Raw genomic sequence first — 27,265 nt, forward strand, 5'->3', positions numbered from 1 at the left:
CCCAGTCCCTCGGCAGAGCCTTGTCCCAGTCCCTTAGCCTTATCCCTCCCCTTAACACGAGGTCAAGAGCCCTGCAGATGGGGAAATGGAGTCAAGGTAAGAAGGGAACTTCCTTGCCCAGGGTCCACTGCAAGAGGGTGGCAGAGGCGGCCAGCCTCCAGGTCTCCTGATACCAGCCTGTGCTCAGTTTCGCCACTCTGCCTACCTTCATGTCTGTGCAATGACCTCCAGGCCAGACAGTGCCAAGGAGGGCAGGGGTAGGAGAGGCAGGAAGAGGCAGGGAATGCATCAGTTGCTGGCAATTACACGGTGCTTTGTTAGTCTTAATTAGCTCAGCAGCTCTATAGCCAGAGACATCCCTATGGATGTCCAGGCTGAGAAGGAGACAGCTGCTGGTCCCGCCCAGGAGGGCAGTCTGGGCCAGTAGGGGCCCCTCAGGAGCACCTCCCCCAGCCCCTTTAGGTGCTGCTGCTTCTCCAACTGCAGAGGGTCACCCACTTGCTGGGTGCACGCTAAGAACCAGAGGACAGAACTTAAGTCAAGCCCTTGGATGTGTACTGAGCACCTCCCCTGTGCCAGGCACTGGTCAGCTGCTCTCAAGTACCCTGGGCTGAGTGACGGTTTCCAGCCCCCGTGCTTGAGGCATGCTCAGCTGCTGGGGAAAGCAAACAGTTTCACCAAAAACCATAAAAAATGAATGATAACCAGTGTTACCATTTGCTGAGCACTTGTCACATGCCAGGCATGGGGCTAAGCATTTCCCATATATTATCTCACTGCAGCCTTGCAAAGCCCTCTAAAGCACGTAATATCCTCATTGTACAGATGAGGAAACCGAGGCCCAGTTAGCTAAAGTTGCGTGTATATAGATGGAGGCTCTGATTTTAGAGCCCAGGTATATAGAACTCCAAGATCAAACAGTTGTCTAGGAGTGTGTGTGTGTGTGTGTGCGTGTGTGTGTGCGTGCGTGTGTTTGTGCGCGCGCCTACTGGGGAGGAAAGACTGGTGTGTGGGTAGCTGTGACTGTAGGTGTTGGGGAGGAGGCCAACCAGATGTTCAGGGCAAAGGTGAGGAGGTGACCTGGCTGGATGTTTCTGCATGAGGAAGGAGCATGGAAAAGGTCTGAGGAGGGAAGGGCTCTGAGGCAATTGGTTGGGGCTGCTGGGACGGTGGGACACAGCAGGCAGGAGAGGAGGCCCTGTGGGCTGGGTGAAAGGTCAGAGTCAAGTCTTATCAGAAATCCCAGGGCAGTGACCCAGGTTCCCTCAGATTCCCTGGGAAAGGGCTGTCTCCCACCTGGGTTTGAGGGGAGTGGGGGTGGGGGGAGCAATGAGGAGAGGCTGAACTACCCACAGCTCAGACTGGGCCAGGCTGGTTCCAATCCCAAGAGAGCTCCCATCCCCAGGAGCCAGTCAGGAATTATGGTAATAATAACCACTCCATCTTCACTGTTCACCCAGTGAGGAAAGTGATTTTAGTTTTATTAAAATATGTGACATAAATAGCACTTATTATATGCCAAGCATAATTCTAAAGATGTCCCAAATGTTAACTCTTTTAATCCTTACAGCCACCCATTTTTACAGATAAGGAAACTGAGGACTGTGGGATTTAAATGACTTGCCTAAGGTTATAAAGTAGGGAAATGGGGGAGATGGGATCCCAGACTCCAGTGTTCATGGGTTTCACCACTGTGCTTTGCTGGTTGGCGGTGGCGGGGGGTGGGGGGGATGAGGGCGGTGGAACACACACTCTGCTGTAAAAACTCCCATTTTACAGATGGAAAAACTGAGACCTAGTCAGGTGAAGAGACTAGCTCAGGAAGACAGATTATTTGAGGAAATCAGGGCTCCTGATCCCAGTCTAAGGCTTTGGTCTTGGTCTCACTGCAAGCCCAAGTGATAGCTGGAGAGAAGCCGAGAGCCCTCCCAGCTCCCTGGCACCCACTGTCTCACTGGGGTCCCATGAGGGCCCAGTGGGGGAGAAAACAGTAAGATTACAATTCTGATACCATTTTCCTAAAGACAAAAGCCAGTTATTCCCATAGGTAGCTTTTCCCTCCCTTTTATTTATTTTTTTCCTTTCTGATTATTAAAGAACATATGATCACTGTAAAAATTTTTACAAAGTTAGATCAGATAAACAAAAAAGAAAAGCCACCTTAAAACTCTTTCTTGAATACTGGTGTACTTTCAAGATTTCTTTGCTCCCTCTCTGTTTTCATAAGCATCCAAGCTAGGAGGCAAGAGACTTGGCTTCTGGTCCAGGCTTGCTGTGTGACCTTGGGCAAGTCTCTGCCCTTTTCTGGGCCTCAGGCTCCTCACTTGTGAAATGAGGGTTTGGACATGGTGACCTCAGAGGAGGCCCCTCGCAGCTCTGACCTTCTGTTTCTGCTTCTGTTTCTGGGACTGGCAGACGGGGCACAAGCAGGCTGCCCCTCTGCAGGGGATGCGTGGCTGACAGCTCCCAGCAGGTCACCTCCGGCAGGAGGAGATGGCCCTGGAAACAGCCTTCGCTGTGGCACCGAGTGCCCAGGCTTGCCTGCTCACCAGGCCCATATGGTACCCCCTGCCAGCCGGACACCACCAGCTGCCCTTCACCAGCCAGCCCTGGGTGATTACTTTTCCTTCAGGCTCCAGAATGTTCTCTCTGCCCCAGGGCCTAGCTGGCTCAGGGCTGGGGGACTCAGCCCTGGGGACCTACCTACACATCACCATAGCCCTTTGCAGGAGAAGTTAGCCTGATGTGGTGAAAAGCTCGAGAGAGGATGGAAGGGAGGGAAGAAGGGAGGAAGGAAAGAAACACTGACTGTATTCCAACTCCATTTGGACCCCTTGCTAGGCATTTGGGATTCAGAGATAAATCAGAAAAACTTATTGCCCTTGAAGGACACAAAGTCTGGTGGAAGCAAATAGAGTAGAAATGGGCAGCTGCAATACTGCTGAAAGCTCAGGCCTGTGGCATCCCGCAAGGAGAAGTCTGATGGATGGTAGTCGGGAAAGCTTCCTGGAGGAGGCAAGTTTATAGGTGAGTTCTTCTTAAGGAGAAGACTCAGACTTTCCAACTCATGTTATTTATTACAGACAGCCCTGTGGAATAGGCATTGTTGCCCCTTATACAGATGAGGCTCAGAAAGGTGAATTCACAACCACCAAAAGGAGGAAAGCTGAGTTCAGACTCCTGGCATTCTACTCTAGCCTAAGGCACTGGGTTTGAGTTCGATCCTGGCCTCTGACTTGCAGAGACCTGCAGTGAGTGCTTCTCTCCCAGGCCTTGGGCTCTTATCTGTAAAGTGGGTCTACTGCTGGCTGCATTGTTGCTGAAGCAAAAGACAGAACGGCCGAAAAAGCACTTAGCTTATAGAGGAATGTCAGCCTCCCTGTCCCGCTGGTGACAGCACAGTCCTGTTTTTCTCCCAACATGGGAACAGGACTCCTGCCTTCTGAGTCAGAAGCAATCCCAGAGACGGAAGGTCACCTTACTGATGCAACATGCCCACCCCCCAGAAGCCAGGCTGTGGCCTGGATATATGTGCTCTCCTTTGGACTCCCTTTGGTAAAGCCTGACAAGAAGGTACAGGATTCTAGAGAGAATTCTAAATCCTGGACTTAGAACATCTGTGCTTGAGGAATTCTAGAATCCAGACTCCTCTTGAAGTGCCTCCTATCAAGCAGGGCAGGCTCTGGGTCAAGGTCTGGTAGATTGGAAGGATCACTAGAGACAGGATTTCATCTCACTTTACAGTTAAAGATTAAGACCCAGAGAGGGGAAGGATTTGCCTGAGGTCAGTCACACTGAAAGTCAGTGCTAGAACTATGACTCCTTTCCCCACACCTCAGAGCATGCTAACACCAAGGCCACACCACCTCTGAGGCTACTTGGGGAGTAGGGTGGGCAGGGGGCAGCCCAGAGTGCCCAGGTGGTGCCAGGGAGCAGGCTGAGTCTGTTGGGCGAGTAAAGTACCCAACGGGTCTTGCTAAGGCAAACTTTATACTCCGGCCCGATTCCCAGCAAAGTTCTACCACCGTCAGCTCTCTTTCCAAGCCTCCCACTGCAATGGGCATCACCTTCCTCTTGTACAAGCCCATTCTCTCCCGTCCTCAGTCTCCCCATCTGTAAAATGGTCTCCAAGTAACTTTCAGCTGTCTAGAAATCCTAGGCCAGCGCCTCCCGCGGCGGGAGAAGCGGGTCTCAGACCCTCAGCCTCCTACCTGGTGGGAAATAAGGGGTTTGGGGAGATAGAGGAAAAGAGAGGGCGTCGAGGGCTTTCGGCTCGCTGCCTCAGTGGCGCCCTTTGTCTGGACAGCCTTGGGGAACTGGGGCAGATACCGGGCGAGGCGGGGCCGGGGGCGGAGCCTGGCCGGCCCTCGCCCCGCCCCGGCGGACGTCGGCGCGGAGCTCGCGCGGGGGAGGGGAGGAGCGCGGAGCCCGTGAGCCACACGGCCCCGGCGGAAAGTTTTCCCTGACGGAGTTTTGGCTGCGGCGGCGGCGGCGGCGGCGGCGGCGGCGGCCCGAGCGGCTATGGACGCACTCAAGTCCGCCGGGCGGGCGCTGATCAGGAGCCCCAGCCTCGCCAAGCAGAGCTGGGGGGGCGGCGGCCGGCACCGGAGTGAGTGCGTGCGCGACCACCGGGGCCCGGCGGGGGCCGGGCGGGGGTCGGGGCCCACGGACGCCCCTCCTCAGAGTCCCGGGACGGGGCGGGGAGAGGCAGGGCCTGAGTCGCGCCCTGCGGTCCGGAGCGACCTTACCCGGCCCTGCGGGATTCGGGGTCGCCGAGGGTCAAGCTGCGTTCCTACTCCCGTCCCCATTCTGTGCGGCTGGGGAGGAAGGGCAGAAGCTGGGGGAAGAAACCGGAGCTCGGGGTCCCCAGGTGCGGGCTGCAGTCGGAGGGAGGTTGCAGGTCAGAGGAAGAGACTTGCGCGACCCCAGCACGTCCCCTCTTTGGACAGACAGGGGAGGCAGGAGCTCAGCGTCGGTACCCGGGGGAGGGAGCAGGGGGCAGGGGCTTGGGAAGATACCCCCATCCCGCACCCCAGCACTCTGGCCCCGAGGTCAGCGGCCGGCGGGAGCCCCCTTGCCCCCTTCCCCCACCACGAGGTTACCTTTTGACTCCCGGGCGCCCAGAAGCCGACTCAGTGTGAGCCCGGGTTTGCAGGTACCTACCTGAAGTTGGGGGCGAGGCTCAACCTGGGGTCTCGGGAGGTACCTACCACACACCGGCCCATCTAGACCTCGTTGTCCCCTCCTCTGGCTGGGTCCAGGTGCCACGGCCGGCCTCCTGGCTATTTTTGAAAGCTGTTTGTTTCTCGCACCTCCCCGCTTGAACTTCCGATGTCCCTGGGCGTCCGGGCGAATGGCAGACTCTGCCGCCACCTCTCCCAGGGGCGTCTGGGAGCCTGAGAGGAACCTCATCCGGCTCCCCCTCCTCTCCCTGTCTCCAGTTACTCTCAGGGAACCCGTCACCTGGCACCCTCCCCTGAGGCCTGAGAAACCCAGCCCTTTTCACGAGGAGAAACGGAGGGGCTTGTCTAGGGTCACTCAAACCTTCCTGGTAGATAGGGAGCCAAAGCCAGGACTCCTGCACACTGCCCCCCATGCCCCAACCGCCTGGGACCCTGGCCTCTCCAGGCACCAGGAAGCCGCTGTCAATACAGTCACACCCCACCCCCTTCCCTCTTGGCCTTCCAGGGCTCCGCCAGGGGAGCCCTAGTTTGCTAGGCCCAGGAGAGGCCCAGGAGTGCCAGCGTGTCTGGGCCTAGGGAGCCTGCCCTGCCCCGCCTCTTGCCCGACTGTGTGGTTCCAGCTGTGCCTGCCTCCTAAACTAAGACAAGACTGGCATTGGGAATGTGGGCTGGTGTCTACTGGTGGGGGTGGGGTCAGAGACCATTAGGACTGGACTAGGCCAGGGATGCACCCGTCTCCCACATTTATTGACTCCCAAAATAGCTCCTTTAAATATTTGTGGGATTTGATCAGGACTGAGAATGACGGCCTGTTCCAGTGGGGGAACCCTGCAGTTTTCTCTAGGGATAAGGGAGGGGGGTGGGGCTCTGGGCAAGGGAAGGAAGCTTAGGAGCCCCCCTTCCCTTGGTATCCTTCACTCGATATGGGGAAGGGTGAGAGTTAGCCACCTTGGATGGTAGAAAAGAGTTTCTCCTGCCTGCTCTGATGTTGGACAAGTCACTTTTCCTTTCTGAACCTCAGTTTCCTCATCCGCAAAATGGACATAACAGTTCTAACCCAGTAGGGATGTTGAGAAGGTTGTTGACAGTAACACTTCCTTCTGGCACCTAACTGGTGGTTTCCTTCTCCCCCACTCCCCTTTCCACTGCCTGTCATGTGGACCTTCAACATGATACTTAGTGTGGTGGAAAGAGTTTTGGGGGCTCAGAGCCTGTCTACGTCTGTGGAGGAAAGAAGAGGAAAGAAGAGCCTTCCTATCAGGCAGACCCCAGTAAGCCCAGAGTGCCATCCTGGAGGCTTCTAGACCCAGAATAAGCGAGGTCGAATCCCCACCTGTCCATGGTTATTAAGTCAGTTTTCTGATCTGTAAACTGTTAATAACAGGAGTACCCACCACAGATTTTTTTTGGGGGGTGCAGGTTAACTGAAATCATGTTTTGCCTGGCATAGAGAAAGAGTTCAGTAAATGGTAACTACTGCTTTTGTCCCTCTACCTTTTACATAGTGTTTTTGCCTCCATTAGTGCATTTGCTCCTCAGAGGTGACAGAGCAGGGATTCTTATCAGATTCGTTTCTCAGATAAAGGAGCCTGAGGCTCAGGGAAGTGGAGTCACTTGCCCCGACATGGCCACAAGTAGAGAGGGAAGCCATGCAGTGTGTCTGGGGTGGAAGTGCTGGGGCAGCCCCTGTGGTGGTGTCCCAGCCAGGCCTTGGACCCAACCCTCAAGAAGGTCTGAGCCCTGTGCTTGAGTTTTGGGGCCAGGCTGAAGCCACTGGAGTTAAGGTTAGATTTTTTTTTTTTATGTTTAATTTTTATTTATTTATATTTTCTTACTAGTCACCCATTTTATACACATCAGTGTGTACAAGGTTAGATTTGATACCCGCTGTCAGCTGTGACTTGCTCCTCACCCCTCAAGGCCCTCAGCTGGGATCAGCGTGATCATTGTTTTATTTGCAGAGAAACTGGAGCCCAGAGAAGGACTTGCCTGAGGTCCCAGAGCAAAGCCAGCGGCAGACAGCTTTCTTTGCCCTGAACCTCATGGCTCCCTGTCTCCCAGTTAGTGCTGACTTTGAAGGAGGGCTCTCTCCTTCTCCCACACATGGCTTTTCCCCCCACCTCTTTGGAAACCATAAATATTCTGTCTCAGTCCCTGCCCTGGGTTTTCCTTTCATCCAGCTGCCTGGAAGGGTGGTTCACCCTGGCCCCTCAGCACCCTTATTTCCAAGAGGAGTCCCTCTGGCCCTCGGGCTCCTCCACGGGTTGTCAGAGAACTCCATGAGAATGGGTAAAAACAAAGCTGGTTTCAACAAAGCTGGTTCATGGTGGTAGGCGGGGGACGGAATATCTATTCATCCTTATTTATAATGTTTATAATGAAAAATATAAATAAAGCCCAAACCATAATATGTATTGAGCACTGACTGTGTGTCGGGCACTGTTAGAGGTGTCGGCGAGTCTGGGGAATGTGTCCATCTCTCTTCGGATAGCGCCAGCCCTCTGGGGGAGGAGGTAGACAGCATGACCAGGGTGCAGATAAGCGGGGTGCTTGTGGGTAGTGGTGACGCCAAGAGGAGAAAGATAAAGCGGGTGAGGAAATGATGGATGGTGTCTTTGTTTGGGTTCTTCTAGAAGCAGATGCTGAGATAGGGATCTGAGTAAAGTCACTTATTTGGGAAGAGATCCCAGGAAATGTTTGTAGGAGAAGCAAGAAGGGAAAGGAGTCCAAAGAGTGGACAACATGAAGCCAGTTTCCATTGTGGGCGGCTGGGATGCCACCTGTGGGGAGCTCTGGAGCAGTTACTCCATTTGAGGGGCAGTTCCTGTCAGTGGTGGGAGGGGGCTGCTGGGAACAGGAGCTCTTACTGCCCCAGCCCCCATGGGCATCTGAGTCTCCGGCAGCCAGAGAGTGGCGTGTCAGGTGGCATGTGTGGAAATGGTACCCACCGAGGAGATAAAGGTGGGGCACTGAGAGAGTCAGTGCAGGGGGTCAGGGAAGGCCTCTCGGAGAAGGCGTGGAACACACATATGAATACAGTACAAGGAGGGAGGAATCTGGGAACAGCATTCCAGCCAGAGGGAACAGCAAGTGCAAGGGACATTTAACTGGAGGCTGGGACGCTGCTTCTCACAGGTCTGGCGGCAGAGGGAGGGGTGTGTGGCTTGAAGGAGTCAGGTCACCCACTGCCCACTGAAAGTGAGCCAGACGCTCCTTTCAGGCAGCCTCCAGGAGAGGATACCCGTTCTTGGATGACCCCGAGCCTGTCCCTGCTCATGGGAAAGGGGCTTGGCGGGCTGCAGGAGAGGGCAGAGAGCACAGCTATGGATTCAAGGCCCAGCACTGTGGATTATGAGTCATGGCCAGACACCTCTGAGTGTCTTCATCTGTGAAATGGGAGTCCTAATATATCCTTGACTCTTCTCATAAAGTACTGCAAATGGCTATGTACGCATTAAAGCTCTTTGCACTTGACCCTTGGTAATGACACAACACTTACACTTGGTATCTACCAGGTACCGTTCTAAGCCTACCTCGTGTATACTAATTTCATCCTCACAGCAACCCCATAGGGTGGGTACAGTTGTTGTCCCCTTTTTTAAATGACGAAACCAAGGACCAGGGAGGTAGAGTGACTATGAACCCCACAGCCCGTCTCCAGTCCTCACCATTTTAACCTTGACAGCGTATTTTTTTCTTACAGTATAAGTAGATACTTAGGAATGGTAGCTGCTGCTATTATCTTTTTTTTTTTTTTTTTTTTTTTGGCCGTGCCCCACAGCTTGCAGGATCTTATTTCCCCAACCAGGGGTTGAACCCAGGCCCCCGCAGTGAAAGCGCCGAGTCCTAAACACGACCGCGGGGAATTACCTTTTTTAAATTGTTATTTTCTTCTGATGGTCTGAACAACTTCTCACATTTGCCTATAGCACTTCTCACATGCTGGACCTTTTCCTGATGATGCTCCTGCAGGCCTGAGCCCGTTTGTCAGATAAGGAGACTGTGGCCTAGAGAAGCAGCCACACTCCAGGTCACAGCAGAGCTTGGGTCCTCTTCTGAGGTGTCACTCTGTGGCTCCTGAGGCCATATCCCCACCAGGCCAGACGAGGCTGGAGGCCAGGACCCCTGCTGGAGGTTGCCCCCTGGCCCATGGGTTTGGCTGCAGCTCTGATGTTCCAGGCACCAGCCAGGCTGGGTCTCCCAGGGCAGCAGAAGGGGCACAAGGGCACAAGAGCTCTGACGCCTGGGCAGGGGCCCGCTTAATAAGAAAAGAGTACATGTTTGCAGCTACAAGTTAGACTGGGCATATGGTCCATCCATCCCCAGCTAATTCTGACAGCAGGTCATCTGTAAAATCGTAAAGTTAAAATAGTGCAGTCATTACCCACGACCCGGCCAAAAATAACGAGGACCGGAACAGCGCTGTGGACTCAGGCCTGTATTTGCCTGGGGGCCTCCGGGAGCTCTTCCTGAAACCCTGGGCTCCTCCTGGGAAGGAGCACATGGCCTCCAGCCTATCCGAGGTGGCTGGATGGTGACCGGCCCAGTGTGGCAGTGAGCCCTACCTCTGTCTTTATTGAGTGCTCTTTGGTTCCAGTTTCTTCAGGGAGGGAGTGGGGTGTGAGAGAACTTACACCTCACTGAAGAGATGAATCATGCCCAGAAGTATGGGCGCGGAGGCAGGGTTCCCTGGAGGGGCAGGAGGATCTCTGCTGGGCCTGGGAGGGGCAGGGAGAAGTAGAATGAGACAGCAGCAACGTTGAGCGGGGATGCCCCTTCTCCATACTAGCTCCTGGGGGAGGCAGACATGCGTGGCAGTCCTTCAAGAGGAAAACACACAGCAGGCAGCTGCTTGGTGGTTGTGATATGGCTGTGGGAGGAAGAGAAGGAGATCCATACTCAGGAGGGGCAGAGAAACCCCTGACAGCAGGGACAGGCCCCAGGAGGCAAAGCCATGGGTGGGGCCCTGTACTAAGCACATTACATTTTATTGTCTCATTATCTCATCAAAGGGTCACCACAGCCCTGGGAGCTGGAGACTTTTGCTTCTCCCACTTTATAGAACAGAGAGCTGAGGCTCAGGGAAAGTAATTAACTTGCTCAGGCTCACTCAGTGGATTCTAGGATTAAGGCCCTTGCTCTTAACCACTAGGCTATACTGCCTCAAAGAAGGCCTTCCTGGAGGAGGCTGGGTGTGAGGGGTTTCAATCAAGCAAAGGGAAGGGCATTTCTGGTAGAGGGAGCTCCTTGAGCAAAGGCAAAGAAGTGGGAAAGTAAATGTAACGTCATGAGAAGAAGCTGTATCTGATTGGATCGTCTGCTGTGTGCGTGCCTGCGTGTGTGTGCGTGTGCTTGCGTGCAGGGATATTGGGGGGGAGACGAGGCTGGGCAACCTATAATTTCACAACAGTCCTTGTGGGAGTTGCCTGTAGTGCTTTGGGAGCTGGGGTCCCTCTGATTGCTGTGTGACCTTGCACAAGTCCCATCCTTCTCTGGGCCTCAGTTTTATCATCTGTCAAGTGAGGAGGTTGGGCAGAGGGTCTCTGAGGCTGATGAGTGGCAAGCAGTCTACCAGGGCTCTGTTCCAGGAGGCCATAGAAGAGGGGAAGGGTCAGGCCAGGGAAGGAGGATTGCAGAAAAATGCTGAGTATTTCAGAGGTCAGGGGGGACTGGGGAATGTTTTGACAGCAAAGAAGTCGTCTGTGACCTTGGCAAGCTTTGGCCCTTTTGGAATGGAGGGAGCGGAAGTGGCTTTGGAGAGGGGCCAGGAAAGGGCTGAGCTGGTGGAAATGGGAGAGAGAAGACATGAAAATGGGGAGAGGAAGGATGTTTGCTGTGGGGCAGGGATGGGTAATGAGATGAACAAGGCCACCCCTGATGGATTGGTATTGCCAGCCAGGAGCCTTTTATTGAGAAACAGTCGGAAGCCTTTAAATCAGAGGGAATAGAGCTGCAGTTGATTAGCAATGTCTGCCAAGGACACAGGCGACGGGCATGGCAGCACACAGTCTTGCCGCCCTTGCTTAGATGAATATCGAGTTGAAAGTGGTGGTCTAGGCATCTCCATACAGAGAGGAAGCCTCAGGAATTAAGAATTATGGGGGGAAATACCTCTGGCTCTAGGAACTTCTCCATGACCTTTTGCTAAACTGAGGGTAGTTTGCCTCATGGCAAGATAGCGTTTGCCTAATGGTTAGGAACTTGGGCTTTAAGTGTCAAATAATTTGGCAAATTACTTGTCCTTTGAGCCTCAGTTTCCTCCTCTGTGAAATGGGAATGAAAGAATGCCAGCTTGCAAGGTAGCCGTGAGTGTTAGAGGTAATGGTAAGAGCTGCTGCTTTGTTGTTACTGTAGCTCTGTTTTGCCCTGATGGTGGCAATATTCTTGGTTTCTTTGAGAGCAAGGCCCATGTCTGAGTTGCTCCAGGGTTCCCATCACCAAACCCAGGACTGGGACACCTCGGGTACTTTCTGATTCTCTTTGGAGGATCAAATGAAATAGACTCATTGTTGATGGGACAGAGGATGGGGTCACTTTGGGGTCTTCTCAGTGGGGGTTGGCTTCATGTGAGGTGGAGGCCTAAGGGCAGAGGCTGGAGGGCAGTGGTCCAGGGTCCAGAGCTGAGGATGGGGTTGGGGCATTGCAGGCCTGAAAGCCTTGGGGTTATCTGGGTTCCTTCACTCAGGAATGCCAGCTGCATGCCAGGCTCTGGATGACAGGTTAACAAATTCCTCCTCACCTGGGTCTCAGTTTGGTAGGCGAGGTACTCCTGTGAATTCTTGTATGACCCCTCCCACAGTGAAGACCACACTTCCCCTCCTGTCCCTCTGCCTGCTCAGGGCCCTCTCTCATGTGGGTGGGGTGAAATGGAGGCCTCTTTCCAACTCTCCCTCCTGGTCTGTTTCACCACCCAGTGAGCCAGGCTCATCCCGTCATTTCCCAGCCTTCCTGACCTCAGTCGTGATCAGAGCTTTCAGAGGATCCTTCCCATGTGTCCTGCTGTGTGCCATTGCTGTAGCCCAGGCATTATTAGTCTCAAAGAGGAGAGGGGCCTTGCCCAAGACCATGCAGGTGGGGGGAAGCAGAGCTGGGATTTGAACCCAGGTCTTCCGGATTCAGTGGCCTTCATATGACGGCTTTTGAGCAGTCACCTCCCCCTTTCCCCACTAAGCCTTACCCCACGCCCACCCTCCTTGGGCTGCTGTCTCTTTCCTGGTCTCCCTCCTCCCTACCTTTTGGTCTCTGTGGCTGTGTAGATGGAGGAAAGCAGGCCAGGCTGGGGCCATGGGAACCACCCAGTTTTGAATTCTGACTCCAACCCTTTACTCATTGTATGTGGCCTTTGTCTGACGACTTCACCTCTCTGAGCCTCAGTTTCCTAATCCGTAAAGTGGGAATAATACCCATCTCACCGGATTGCGTTGAAGATTCAATAAGAAAATGGCATGGTTTGCCCTCAGCAGGTGTTAACGTTGAAGTTAAGAGTTTGGGCTACGGATTTGAAAATAAGAGTTTGATTCTTGGCTATTGCACTTGCTGGCTCTGTGGACTTGGTCATGTGATTTCGCCTCCCTGGGCCTCAGTGTCTTTGTCTGTAAATGGGTATGATAAAAGTGTCTGCCTCATAGGTCCTCCTGAGGGTCAATGAGAAGATTTTATGTAACGCTTCCTACCGTGGTGCCTGGTACATACTAGAAAATGTTATTTCTTTATTAAAGATAAAAGTAATGATAGATGGGGGGACCCCAGTGTCCCTGCTGGGTCTTCCTAGGAGACGGGGGCTGCAGACGCTGTCGCTGTGGTGGGCCCTGGCCAGCGGGGTCTGAGCGCCTATCCTCCTCTTCCCAGAGCTGCCTGAGAACTGGACAGACACTCGGGAGACACTGCTCGAGGGCATGCTCTTCAGCCTCAAGTACCTGGGCATGACGCTGGTGGAGCAGCCCAAGGGTGAGGAGCTGTCAGCCGCCGCCGTCAAGAGGATCGTGGCCACGGTGAGCCCAGTCGGGGTGTGGTGTGGGAGCACGAGGAAGGGGCAGCTCCTTCTGGGGCTTGGGGGGTCAGCACTCGTCCCCTGACTGAGTGTGTTACAGCTGCCCTGCCCCTGCGTCCCCCCACGTCCAGCTTAGAGAGTCGAGAGGGCAGCCGTTGGACTGGCAGGGTCTGGCCAGTGTCCTCCTCTCCAGCTGCTGTGGCCGTGGCCTCAATAAGCCTCCCCTCCCTCAGCTCAGGCCACCGGCCTAGGGTTGGTAACTTCGTGCCAGGGAGGGATAGTGGGAGGGTTGCTGGCACCCAGCCACTTGCCCTGTGGCCTGAGGGACTGGATTTCCTCCCCAGCTCTGAGTGAGCACGTACCCTATGAGCCCACCTCTCTTGGTGGTCTCAGCCCCCTCTGCTCAGGCCCTGGCAGGTACAGTGGGTGGAGCGTGGAGTCCCCATCCTGCTGGGCTGTGATAGCGTTCAGCCCTCAGAGTCTGAGGTCCCTCCTAGCTGTGTGTCCTTGGGCAACTCCCTTAACCCCTCTGAGTCCGGTTTCTCCTGAGGCAAATCCCTGCCGCCTGTGAGGATGAGTCGAGGTCCCGTGCTTGGCAGACAGCAGGTACTCAGTGAGTGACATTTGTCCCTATTTTTATTAGAAGAAGGTGTTCGCTGAATTGTCTTCCCCGGTCACCTAAGGTGAGGCCTCCCGTGGGCCTCGCGTCTGGGGCTTAGAGCCGCTGGGTGTAGCCCACGAGGGTGGGTCCCAAGTGGGTAGGTAGTCTCCTCTGACCCACGTCTGCCCCAAGGCCAAGGCCAGTGGGAAGAAGCTGCAGAAGGTGACTCTCAAGGTGTCGCCACGGGGGATCATCCTGACCGACAACATCACCAACCAGCTCATTGAGAACGTGTCCATTTACAGGTACGCTCAGCATTGCCCACATCCAGTCTGCTGCTCGGGACAGTGGATGGAGTGCTTTGTCTGAATCCGGACCCTACCGCTTCCTATCTGGGTGACCTTGGGGCGTTAGTTTCCTCATCTGTGTGTGGGGTTGGAAACAGGTCCCGCCCGGTGTGCGGTTGTGAAGCCTTGGATGCCCCGCGCCTGGCTCACAGTGAGCGTGTGGCTCGTGGCAGTTGTTGCTGCCATTATCACTAGTTGCAGCCGGCCTGGGACACCCCTGCCCCCCACCCCACCCCCAAGTGTGCTGCTGAGTCAGGCTTGGAGCAGAGAGCTGTACAGTCACTGCCTTTTTCGCTGGGAATGCAGCAGCTCAGCTCTGGACATCTGGCCAGGTGTCCAGGGAGGCCTCAGGCAGAGGCTGAGGCCAGAGTGTAGATGATCTCTGTAGAGGGTGGGCGCTGTTCACAGGGAAACAGGTCCAGCCCTTGGAGCCTCAGGCTGTGCCCGCCCCTCTCTTAGCTGGTCAGTTGTAAAATTTCAGAGCTGGAAGAGACAGGCAGCTCAGGTCCATTTTCCAGGTGGGGTAGCTGAGGCGCAAAGAGGGAATTGCCCAAGGCCACGTGGTGAGACAGTGGCCGAGCTACGCCCAGGACACGGAGGCCAGAGTTCTGTCAGGCCTCCTGTCCCTGCACTCTCTTGCCTTGTCTCCGAGCAGGTGACTCAGCTGGCTGGAGCAAAGCCAGTACTGGGGTTGGGGGGCGAGGTGGGAGGGTGGATGTGTGTTGAGGACGTGGTTTTAGAGTTTCGAGCTGGTGTCCAAGTACCTGCTCTGCTGAGGTCTGTGCCGGGTGAGGAATCAGACCCAGCCCCTGCCTTCAAGGAGCTTCCAGTCTAGGAGGGGATGGAGCAGAGGACATGGGCGATAGAGTATAAGTGTTTCCCAAGAGGAAAGAGAAGGAGAGGCCTGCCTGGGGAAACTTGGGAGGGCCTGTCATGGGAGGAGGCGCCTTGCTGGGGCTTGAAAAGCAGGATCTAGTTGAGTGATACCGAAGACCCAGGGCATTGAGGACAGGAGGCTGGATCCCCTGGGTTGGAGAAGAGGCAGTTGGGAACCTGGCACCCCCTCCTTCTGCCCACCTGGGGGTTTTAAGTGGTGATGATCCCTTTGTCAATGCCGGTGATTGAAACTGGGGCCACATGAGGTGAGGGCATCTGCTGAGCTTCTGTCCCACCTCTGGGCTGCCAGCTCCTCTTCTGATTGTGATTCCCAGGATGACTGGAAACAGTGGGGAGGGATCAGACAAGGGGGGAGAAGGTGTTTCAAGAGGAGGGAGCTGCTGTGTCTCCCTCCTAGGCCCCCGCCCTACTCCCAGCTCCTTTTCCCCTGGCCACAGCTCCGAGAGAAGCTGTCATTAGTCTCAGTCACCCTGGGAGAGATGGGCCTGTAACTCATCTGACCTGTGCGCAGGGGTGTGATCAAAGGGAGGGCAGGTGGGGGACACTCAGGTGAAGGGCATTGTGGGCCGGGTAGTGTCCTGCCCCCCTTTCCATCTGGTTAGCACAAACTCTTAAGAGGCAGCATGGCAGTGGTTATGGCCTCCGGAAACGAGCCTGGTGGTCTGAGACTCTTAGCCTTAGCATTCTCACCTCAAAAGTGGGGATAGTACTAGAACGCATCTCAGAGGGCAGTGAGGTGATATCTAGAACGTTGCCTGGTGTACAGTAAGGGCTCACCTACTACTGTTTAGGGATGTGGCTCAGTAGAGGGGGGATGTGCCCTTCCTCCAGTCTTTTTTTTTTTTTTTTTTTTTTTTTTGGCTGTGTTGGGTCTTCATTGCTGCATGTGGGCTTTCTCTAGTTGCAGTGAGCGGAGGCTACTCTTCATTGTGGTGCGCGGGCTTCCCATTGCAGTGGCTTCTCTTGTTGCAGAGCACGGGCTCTAGGCACACGGGCTCAGTAGTTGTGGCTCGCGGGCTCTAGAGCGCAGGCTCAGTAGTTGTGGCGCACGGGCTTAGTTGCTCCGCGGCATGTGGGATCTTCCCGGACCAGGACTCGAACCCGTGTCGCCTGCATTGGCAGGCGGATTCTTAACCACTGCGCCACCAGGGAAGCCCTTCCTCCAGTCTTTACCACCACTCCTTCTTGCCTAGCCTGGGTTTCCCCACTCTCCCGCACCCCATGGATGGCCCAGGATGCTAGGCTCAGAGTCCCACCCTGGTGGAGTGGGATGGCAGGCTTTCTGGAACTCAGGGGAACTCTAAGGGGCTTTCGGGATGCACAGGCCCCTGTGCCGGAGTCTGGTGACACTTGCCACTTGCCTTTCAGAATCTCCTACTGCACAGCAGACAAGATGCATGACAAAGTGTTTGCGTACATCGCACAGAGCCAGCACAGCGAGAATCTTGAGTGCCACGCTTTCCTCTGCACCAAGCGGAAGATGGTCAGTGGGGAGAGGCTGGGCTTGAGCAGGCTCCAGCCTCGCCTTGGCAGCCCTGCCTTGGGGGCCCTGACTGGGGGGAAGGCAGGACCCAAAGGTGACATCAGTTAAAGAAAGTCTGAAGTCCCTGGGAACCTCAAGTGGGTGCTGAGAGCTGAGGGCACCGTGTAGGGCTACAGTCAGGTGGGCCACCTGTCAGGATGGGCTGCCCTCGGCTGGCCTGTGGGCAGCGACAAGCCCTCATTCCCAGTGAGTGCCCTGAGCCGCTTCCTCTCTATAATGTGATTTGATGGATTTGAGATCTGGGGCGGGAGGGGGTCTCCTGTCACTATAAGGTGCAGGGCCTTATAGGGATTAGTCTCTAGAGACTGGTGATCAGAGGTGCCCAGTGTGAAAGGCAAAGGCGAGGGCCCTCAGAGGACCCGGCTCACTGTGGCCGGAGAAGGGAGGGAAATGGCCATATTTTGGTACCTACTCTGTGCCTGTTTCAGTGGTAATCTTTAAGGTACTGTCTCATTTACTCCTCGGAGCAACTCTGCAAGGTGGGCGCTGTAACTGCGTTCATTGTTTTTATTTTTATTTATTTTTTATTTTTTGTTAATTTTTTTTTTTTTTTTTTTTGCGGTACACGGGCCTCTCACTGTTGTGGCCTCTCCCATCGCGGAGCACAGGCTCCAGATGCGCAGGCTCAGCAGCCATGGCTCACGGGCCCAGCTGCTCCGCGGCATGTGGGATCTTCCCAGACAGGGGCACGAACCCGTGTCCCCTGCATTGGCAGGCAGACTCTCAACCACTGCGCCACCAGGGAAGCCCTTATTTTTATTTTTAATGAGGAAACAGCCTCACAGAGGTCAGCTCTCTTGCTGAAGATGAGGTAGCTAGCTGTCATCTAGCAGAGGGTGCCTTTAGCTAGCAGAGGGTCTAAACCCACGTTTCTTCTCTCCCTGCATGGCTGTGAGGAGCCAGGAGTCCCTCACCCCATTTCCAGGCCGCCCTGACACATCTAGCTGGGACGAGCTGGACCTCAGTGGTCTCTGGGCTTTTGTCTTGAACTTCGTGGCAAGCAGCTGGAGGGAGTCAGCCTTTGGCATTGAAGTTTTTGTTTCTGAGGCCCCAGAGATCTGAGCATCCGCCCTGTAAGGAGGTTCCCGACATTTATTGATTTAGTATTGGCCTCTGTTAACCTCTGTGTATGAAGCCCAGAGCCCCAGTTTCTGTGCCCTGTGGTCCTTGTAGCCAAGGAGACAGGATCCGTTCCCCTCCCCATGTCATCAAGGACATATCCAGGACATCACAGTCTTAAAGTGACCCCTGCCCCGCCCAGGTTTTCTGCTCCCCCTCAGGGCCCTCTTCTCCACCTTCAGAGCCAGTGGAGCATCTTCCAGTCTCCCTCTCTGCTCTGTCATCACATTGCTATTTCTGACTCTCACCCTCCTGCCTCCCTCTCATAAGGTCCTTTGTGATTGGGCCCGCTGGGTAATCCAGGATAATCCCCCATCTCAAAGTCCTTAACTTAATCACATCTGCAAAGTTCCTTTTGACATGTATAGTAACATTCACAGGTTCTAGGGATCAGAATGTGGACATTTTCCCAGGGGTGGGGTGGGGTGGGGTGGAGGGAGTTCGATTCAGCCTACCGCAGGTCTTGTGGGAGGAGCACTGTAGGAGGAGACAGACCAGGGGCCTGATCCTCTGTGACCGTGGATAAGACCCTGACCTTCTTTGGGCTGCATGCCATCAACAGAATGAGGAGGTCACCTCAGTGACCTCCAGGATTGTTCTGAAAGGTCTCAGTTTCTTTTGTGCACCTGTTTCTTTCCTGCAGACTCGATGTCGCCAGCCACTCACCCGGGGCCTCCTGATGCCCTAGGTCCCTGAGCTGCGGTGGCTTCTCCCGTGACAGCCTTGTTCCCACAGAACAAGCTCATTATGTCCCCATTGTTTGTCTCTTCCTCCCCACTGACCACAGCAGGCACTGGGCAGGGGCAGCTGGCCCTCAGCCATTGCTGCAGTGCAGGGGCTCCCAACATGTAGAGGCTTCCTCTGGGATGGGGAGGTCAGGGGTAAAAGAAAGTGGATGCTGGCCCAGCGGCTAAGGGAGCCTTGGGCCAGAGGACTTTAGACAGGCTTGAACAAAACCCGTCTACCCCAGGCCAAGAGGTCAGGTACTGGGGAAAACAGCCAGCCTGCTTGGTGCTGACAGCAGAGCCATCGGGCAGAGGGACAGGCTCCTACTGGACACCCAGGGCCCAGACTCTTCGCTTTTGGCCCATTCTCATCTGCATCAGGAACGGCTGGATATTGGCTTGTCCATCTCCAGCCTTTCCCACCTGGCCTCCCCATTTCAGGGAGCCCTGGGGAGGTCCCTTGGAGAGACAGCCCAGCCCAGGGCGGTGTCAGTAGACGGCCTGATGTGTGTGGTGTCCTTGTGGCTCCCAAGGCCTCAGCTGAGCCCAGGCTGCCAGTGTGTTATGGCCTTGTGGTCTGGCCACGTTGGAGACCTTGAGACTCTCAGGGCGGAGTGGACGTCTCTGCGGAGGAGGCAGGAGGTGAAATGGGCGCCTCAGTCCACATCCTGCCTGCTGGCAGGTCCCTCCACGTGCTTGCTGCTGCCTATCCCAGGCTGAGCTCTGTGTCGGGCACTGGGGACCCAGGGTGGCCGTGAAGATGCGAACCAGGCGACGGGAGAGAAGAGCCGGGATTCAGTAACGGGCATACAGGGAGCTTGGCTCTCAGGCGGAGGTTTTTAAGTCACTCTGGAGGTGGCACATGAAGCGTTCTCAGAGAAGGAGACATTTTGAGGTGGGCTTTGAGGGATGAGTAGTAAGTAGGAGTTTGCCAGGCCAAGCAAAACGGGGCAGGGTGGTGAGAGGGTGTCGGCACGTGCAGAGACACAGAGGTGCAAAGCGAAGCGGTGTGATCGGGGGTTGGGGGTTCAGATGTCACCAGAGCCTGGGTGGATGGCTAGGGAGAGTCAGCCTCAGGGGAGCCTTGAATTTGCACGCTGACGTAGCCCTCAGTCGTTCTGGCCAAGGGCCCAGAGTCTCCACATCCCCACCCTTCCTTGCTGGGCTGCCTGAATGAGCAAGAAGCCTAGGACCCACCCAGATTGAGGGGCAAATGGGTCCGTTTCTGGGTCACCCACCAGTTCAGCTCAGCTCAGGCAGCCCAACCACCTGGCCTCTCTTTCCCTGTGGCTTCTACTGGGCATGGCCAGGATAAGGTTCTGTACAAAGAAATGTTTCCATCTGCCCACCTGGGAGACCTCAGCCAGCACTTCAGCCTCTGGGCTCTGAAGTGAGGGTGCCATTGCTGGCATCGGTGGGGAACCCAGGGTTGCAGTACAGGTGGACTCCCTAATTCTACCTGGGGTCGGGTGCGGCAGGGCTATTCTCCCTCCCAGGCCACTGGCATTCCTCAGGTCATCCTTTCGTGCAGTGATTTATGCTTCTGGGCAGCAGGGCTGTACAGGGCACCTGGCCCGACTTGGTTTGAGAACCCGGTTGGGGTCCTGGATTCCGGGGTCCTGGCCCAGGTCTGCAGCCCTAAGCTAGACCTGGTCGCCGTGAGAAGCTAACAGCCTGGTTACCCAGAACAAGACAGGGACGTCAAAAACTGGGCAAGGCAGTACCTGGTCAGGGTAATAAGACAGACTCAGAGGCCAGAGGCACTCAGGAGGGGCAGGCTCCTGGCCTGCGGAGTCAAGGAGGGCTTTTCGGTGGGCAGGCCTGAGCAATCCTTCCATCGCTAGTGCCCAGATTCCTGCAGTCGCCCAGGAAAACGGGGCCCACCCCCTCCCAGTCTCTGCCCAGCCTGGGCTTTCAGCCACCTGCACGCATCTGCGTCTTGAGTTATATTTGGTTTAACTTGCAGCTCAGGACTCCGGGGTGAAAGGGCGGGGATGTATGCAAATGAACAAGCAGATTTATGCAAAAGCAGTGTCGGGCTTGTGCCCTCAGATTTCCTGGAGGCAAAAATAATGGCGTTCCCATCTCCCTGCCACACTGGGTGACCAGCCCTTGCTTGGGTGTATAGTGATCTGACTCTGGCTGGTAATTAGCTCATATTTTTATTTCATGGGCAATTCTCAATGGTAACTGGGTCTATTAAACTTGATCCAGACGTGACAGCTTAAATTGTAAACAGCTGTGAAGAGTTTCATCCTTAATTACCATATTTAAGTTTTGCCATAAAGCGCCCGTACTTCCATCAAAAATGTAAATGACAGAGACATTCAAATGAGATTTTATACTTCGTGAAATTTAATTGGCATGGATCAGTCAGCTTGTTTAGGGATTTTAAATTTTAAAAAAATTTTAAAGGCAGTAGCCACAGATTCATTTCTCAATTAAATTGAGTTGTCTGGCGGAGGCGAAGGGAGTGGAGCCGAGGCGGGTTAGGCCTGAACATGTCGTACACTTGAAAGAGTCTGGTGGCTTTCTTCCCCAGGCCGAGCTTGCAGAGGACGCTACATGTCGCTTCCGGCTACAGTTGCGAGCTCTGGGACTTCCACTCCCAGAAGCTGAGCTGATTAACCCTGAACTGGAATCAGAGAGGAAAGGGCTGAGTTGAAGGTGGGCTAAGGGTTGGTCCTGGCTGGAGTGTAAGGCCTCAGGAGACCTGCCCCTGAGCAGATGCAATTCAGCCACCATCCTAGACACCCCTGGAGGGCTCTGGGAATCAGGGGTGTTCAGAGTCGATGCTTGCCTTCAGGGAGCACTCAGGTGGGGTGACACAGGCATGTGAGCTGGTGACACTTTCATATGCGTGACACCAGAGAGAGGTAGGCAGGGCTGTGGAAGCCCAGCGCCTGTGACGCGACATGACGTGACGTGAGAGAGGTGGTGACATTTGAGTTGGGTTTGAAGGAGTAGATGGGAGTCCCCCAGGGGTCGAGGGACAAGGTGTGGCCCTTCTTTACAGGTGGGTTATGGCACTGGATGGTTTTAGTCTTCTGCCCTGGGCCCTCATTGACATATTATTGCTCCTGCCAGGAAATGTAGAAGCCTCCTACTGCCTTTCTGGCATTCAGTTATAAGCCCCTCTGACCCAGCATAGTAGTAACCAGAGTCTAACCTTTGCCTCTCCAGCTGTGGCTCATTCAGGCAGTGGCGGGGCCCTTTCCAACTCTGGCTTTTCTGTTCTCTCATTTTAAGGACTAAGTTACTGTGTGCAGTCCTCAGGTAATTAGAGAGGACTTCTCGGAAGAAATAAGCCTCACAGTTAATTGCATTTAGGGGAACTCAAAGGCGAAGGAAAAAAGTAGAGGTGAATAGCCATTGCCAAGGTGGGGATTGGAGTACCCGTGGGAATCTTGGCTGGGCTTCACGTAGTGCAGGCATTCCAGAGCCTGGGACAGTCCCTGGGCCTCCAGTTGAGACTTGCGTTTACCTGCCTAACACTGTACCCCTCCCCCGACCCCACTTCCTGTTTTTCAGGCCCAGGCTGTCACCCTCACAGTAGCCCAGGCCTTCAAAGTCGCTTTTGAGTTTTGGCAGGTATCCAAGGAAGGTGAGTCTTGTTTGTGGACAGGGTGGGTGGGGTGTACAGGGGCGTTGAAGACCAGCAGAGCAGTAGGGACGGGGAGGATGGTCAAGGCTCCCAAGTCAGGCCTGGACTGATCGTCAGCTTCATCGCCTATCTGGTTTGTGGCTTTGCGCAGGCCCCTTCACCTCCGAGTCTCAGTTTCCCCATCTGAAGAACTGGGAGCAGTTGTCTCCCTCCCCCAGGGTCCTTGTGAGGATTAAGTGAAATATGCAGAGTTTCTTTTCTCCATTCTGGAGACCTAACACCTGCCCCCTGAGATTGGCCACAGCCTACCCCTGCCCAGTGATGGCTAGGGATGGAGTGCTGGGGTCGGGGGCTCCAACCCGCTGTGCCTTGGTCCCACAGAGAAGGAGAAGAGGGAGAAAAGCAGCCAAGATGGAGGGGACATCCTGGGGGGGGGCCGCCGAGACAGCACCCCTTCGCTGAAGAGCCGTGAGTCTTGGGCGGGGGACGGGCTGCATGGCATGGTACCCTTCATCCAGAGGGCCCCCCTCCCTCCTGGGCTGGGGTAAACTCCTGGGTTTTTATCTTTGTTTTGGTGTTAAATAAATAATGCTTGTTTATTATAGAGAAATTAGCAAATGCAGGTAAAGGGGAAAAATTACTTGTTTTGGTGCATGTTCCTCCAGATATGTCCCTATACAGGTATATAAATCTGTGTATACATCTCTCCCTATACACTTTACATCTTGTTGTGTGATCTCTTAAAAAACTTAATACCTGTTGTGAATATGGGTTTCAGCCTAAACCATGAGTGGGAGAGAGCTTCCCACCCTGTGGGCAGCTGTCCAGCTGCTTCAGGATGTGCAAGGGTGGGGCTCTGGGTGGTCTGGGTGATAGGGCTGGAAAGGCCCTGCCCAAGGAGGGAGTTGGGACCAGGGTAGCCCAGGAGGCTCCAGGATGGGGCTGGGGGACAGGAACCTCCTCTCCTCCTGACGCACCTGACCCCTCATAGTGGTCGCCACTGGGAACCTGCTGGACCTGGAAGAGACAGCCAAGGCCCCGCTGTCCACGGTCAGCGCTAACACCGCTAACGTGGACGAGGCACCTCGACCTCAAGCCTTAAACAGCAGCAGCGTTGTCTGGGTGAGTGGTTGTGTGGCCTGGAGACCCCCCAGGATCCAGTGAGCCTTGGCCTGATCCCTGGATGAGACCTAAGGCAGCTCCAAGGTGCAGACCCTGGAGCCCGTGACTTGCAGGCCTCCAGGAGGGCCTGACCCAGCCCAGCAGCCAGACCCAGGGTAGGGGATGAACAATGTCCCCTTTGAACCTAGGGCTGCATCCCCAATAGCCTTGGCTCCCGGCACAGCTGTCTCCTCACAATGCCTGGCCTCTTGGCCTGAGCATCCATGGCTCTGCCCACTGCCGGACCAACCAAAGGCCCCCTTGTTCTCGGCATGGGCACTTCGCTCCTGAAGCCTCTCCCCCTCGGCCCCCTGAACGAGGAGCCTGAGACTCAGGCAGGCAGCCTGGCCCTCGACTCACTCTGTGACCCGTGGCAAGTACTCTGACCTCTCTCTGTCTCAGCTTTTTCACTTCTTCAGTGATGATGATGACCTCTGCCTGCAGAATCTCCCAGAGGAACATATTTTTTTAATTTAAAAAATTAGAAATTTTTTTCATTTGGAAATAATTTCAGACTGATAAAAAATTACAGAAATGGTACAAAGAATTCCTGTTCCTCTTCATACAGATTCCTCAATTGTTAACATCTTACATAACCACGTTACAAAGATCAAAATTGTTAACATTTATGCAACACTTATATAATCTACAGACCTGATTCACATTTCTCCACTTGTCCCTCCAATGTCCTTTTTCTAGTCCAGGATCTATTGCAGAATGACATGTTACTTTACTTGTCATGTCTCTCTTTTTTTTTTTTTTTTACATTTTTGCAAAATCTTTTTTTTAATCTATATTAGAGTATAATTGCTTTACACTGTTGTTTTAGTTTCTGCTGTACAACAAAGTGAATCAGCCACATGTATACATATATCCCCATATCCCCATATCCCCTCCCTCTTGAGCCTCCCTCCCACCCTCCCTATCCCACCGCTCTAGGTTGTCACAAAGCGTCAAGCTGATCTCCCTGTGCTATGCACGTCTCTTTAATTTTAAAAATCTGGAACATTGATGGACTTGAAAACCTATCAAATCCCATTGCCTGTTGGGGGCCACCCAGTGTCCCCCAAGCAGGCACCGCGAGCCTGTTCTCTGCAGTCTGGGAACCAGCCTTGCCACCTGCCCGTCCTCCCGGAGGCTGTGGAGGGAGCCTTGCCCATTGTTTTCCCACCTAGGCTGTGGCATTCCTGCCATCAGCTATCCCTTGTGAGCTTGGAATTTGGGCTCAGCTTCTGAAAGTGGGTGAAAGCAAGAAAACCTTCTTCGCATCCTCCCTCTTGGAATTTGAAAGCTGTAGAGGTCGTCCGGTCCAACCCCCTCATTTTGTGGAAGGAAAAGCTGAGTCTCAAAGAGGAGCAGTGACTTGCCCAAGGTGTTGCTGAGTCGTGGCAGAGCTGGGAATTGAACCCCCAGGTCTTTAGGCACCTAGGTGCCCTTTCTCCTGTCCCACATCCCAGGTTTGGGTCCCTGTGCTGAGATGCTGGTGGCAGTAGCCAGGTGGAAGGCCTGCCTGTGCCTGTTCCTCTAGGCGCCCACCAGACTCCTACGCTTGTGTGCCACGTCCCTATAGCTTACCCAGGGCTGGGACAAGCCCCGGCTGTGAGCACGGGCTCCCCCTCTGCGGGTTCTTATCTCCTGCTTTGTTTTCCCCAAGGAGCTGGATGATGGCCTGGATGAAGCATTTTCAAGGTAACGTTAGGTGGGCTCCTGGTGCTGGGGGAGGAGGCCTGGCACTTGGGGGTTGGTCTCCAGGGCCCTTTGCCATGTCTGAGAATGTGAACTCTGACCTTCCCCAGAGCAAAAATCTCAACTCAGATACCTCCAGGGGTGGGGAGCTCACTATCTGGCTAGGTCTGCCAGAAAGTTCTTGCTGTTGAATCAAAAGCTATTCCTGGTGACCGCTCTACCACAGGTTGAGCTGAACTGAACACACTACAGCTCAGGTTGGCTTCCTCTTCCTACACCTGGTGTAGCCTTCAGAAATGGGCTTTTTTGCAGGCTTTGTTCCTTCCAGAGGTTTTGCATTTATGGAAAGGGACAGGGAGAAGGCAGTGTTTTTTTTTTTTGCAGTACGCGGGCCTCTCACTGTTGTGGCCTCTCCTGTTGCGGAGCACAGGCTCCGGATACGCAGGCTCAGCGGCCATGGCTCATGGGCCCAGCCGCTCTGCGGCACGTGGTATCTTCCCGGACCGGGGCACGAACCCGTGTCCCCTGCATCGGCAGGTGGACTCACAGCCACTGCGCCACCAGGGAAGCCCAAAGGCAGTGTTTAATTAAGCCCATGGAGCATTACGTAGAGGAGGGATGTGAGTCCCATTAGGAGATACTTGGTCTAACCAGAGGCTGGTGGCATTTCCCCTTTTCCCAGGGGCCATCTCTGTCCATGGCTGCCTTCAGCTTGGGGACACGCCACCAAGAAGGCTGGCTGAGGAGAGGCCTGGGCAGCTCAGGCTTCCGAGCACTGGGCCCTGGTCAGCCAGGCCTTCCCTTCTCCCTTGGGACCCTCAGAAGCCCCCTACAGCCCTCCCCCGCTTCCCCATCCCCTTCCTGCCAGAACCAGTGGAAACCTCTCGTTGCAGCCCAGGTCGGGGGAGTGGCGTGTGTGGCCCCTTCATGATTCTTTTTACCATCTTCCCAGCTTCTCTGGCTGACTACAACCCCCTTGATTGAAGGAAATCTTTCATTCACTTTTTCCAGATGACTAAAGTGTCTTGTGCCCTTAATGAACAACTTGGAAAATCAGCAAAGCGTTAAACAGGAAATAACACCATCCCATAATCCCACAGCCCTGACTTTGGGGCTTAATTCACGCTAATCCTATACATAGACATTTTTTTGCATTGATCAGCTCATCATATTTGCATTTGGGGATCCTGATTTTCACTCACTGCTGGGGTATCAGGAGCATTTCTCCAGGCTGTTAAAAACTCCTTGTAAACACCTCATTCACTGACTGCCTCATGTTCTTTTAAGGACGTGGGCCGTAATTTATTTAACTCTCCCTATTCTTGGTACGTTCAGTTGTGCCCCTTTTTGAATTTCCTTTGTGAACAGCAGTGTTGAACGTAGTTAAGCCAGTGGTCTTCCATGGTTGACCACTTCGCATAGAGCTCAGGCTCTCTCCCACGCATGCCCCACTCGGCGCTGGCAGCGCTGCCCTTTCTCCTCTTTCCTGATGGAGCTGTGGATGGTGTGGGTGCCCCAGCCTCTCCGTGGTGGGAACGCCACTGCCTGCCCCACAGTTTTCTGAGCCCCTTGACCCTCAAGGGTAGGCTCTCTGGTTAGAGGCGCCACCTCTACTGACATCCGGGTCTTGCTTCTTTGGCCATGTGTCCTGCCGTTTTCCCACCCACGTCCTCTCACTTCTGACCCTGGTGCTGGCCAGGCTGGACCGGCTCCTCGGGGCCCCGCCAGCCCCTTGCCTGGGCCCCCGGCTCACACAGCTCTGCCTTCCAGGCTTGCCCAATCTCGGACGAACCCTCAGGTCCTGGACACTGGACTGACAGCACAGGACATTCATTACGCCCAGTGCCTCTCGCCTGTCGACTGGGACAAGCCTGACAGCGGTGGCGCCGAGCCAGATGACCTCTTCAACTTCTGAGGCCTGGGGCTGGCAGGACACGTGACAAACCAAAGCCACCCGTGTCGGGGGCGGGGGCCAGCTCCAGGACCCCCAGCCAGTGTCCTTCAGTCGGCAGCGCTGTCAGTCTGCAGATCAGAGCTGCAACCAGTCAAGCAGAGGGAAGGAGAGATTCTTTTTTAACCCCTTTCTTTCTCTGAGAACTGAAAGATGCCTTGAATATTTATTCAGTGACTCCTGGTTCAACTCAGAAGCTGGTTTTGCATCAGGCACGAGCGCAGTGTTATAACCAGCTTTCTGCCCTCTCTTGAGCGAGCTCTGCTCCACTGTGGGTGTCAGGATGGTGGCCAAAGCATTTCTTGTCCCTTCTCTTCAAGGGCCCAGATTTCCCTGGAGGTGCCCTTGCTCCTTACTGAAAGTAGTCGGATCGTTCATTTCTGTCATCCTTTGAGCACAGGAGGGCAACACAGCCGCGGGAGGAGACTGACATCCAGCCCGCCTTCCGTGGGGGGCCC

General features: G+C 54.7%; 1 protein-coding gene across 1 annotated transcript; it reads left to right on the forward strand.

Annotated features, from left to right (window-relative positions):
* Positions 1-4,423: 4,423 nt before the first annotated feature.
* Positions 4,424-26,976, forward strand: LDLRAP1 (low density lipoprotein receptor adaptor protein 1). Its single transcript, XM_065885768.1, has 9 exons — positions 4,424-4,609; positions 13,032-13,174; positions 13,967-14,079; positions 16,387-16,501; positions 21,937-22,009; positions 22,391-22,477; positions 23,001-23,131; positions 24,825-24,859; positions 26,627-26,976. Exons 1-9 carry the CDS (start codon positions 4,522-4,524, stop codon positions 26,769-26,771), a joined length of 930 nt encoding a protein of 309 aa, XP_065741840.1. The 5' UTR covers positions 4,424-4,521; the 3' UTR covers positions 26,772-26,976.
* Positions 26,977-27,265: the final 289 nt, after the last annotated feature.

Source organism: Phocoena phocoena, chromosome 1 (assembly GCF_963924675.1).
Source record: "Phocoena phocoena chromosome 1, mPhoPho1.1, whole genome shotgun sequence".
In the NCBI taxonomy this organism is placed as follows: Eukaryota; Metazoa; Chordata; class Mammalia; order Artiodactyla; family Phocoenidae; genus Phocoena; species Phocoena phocoena.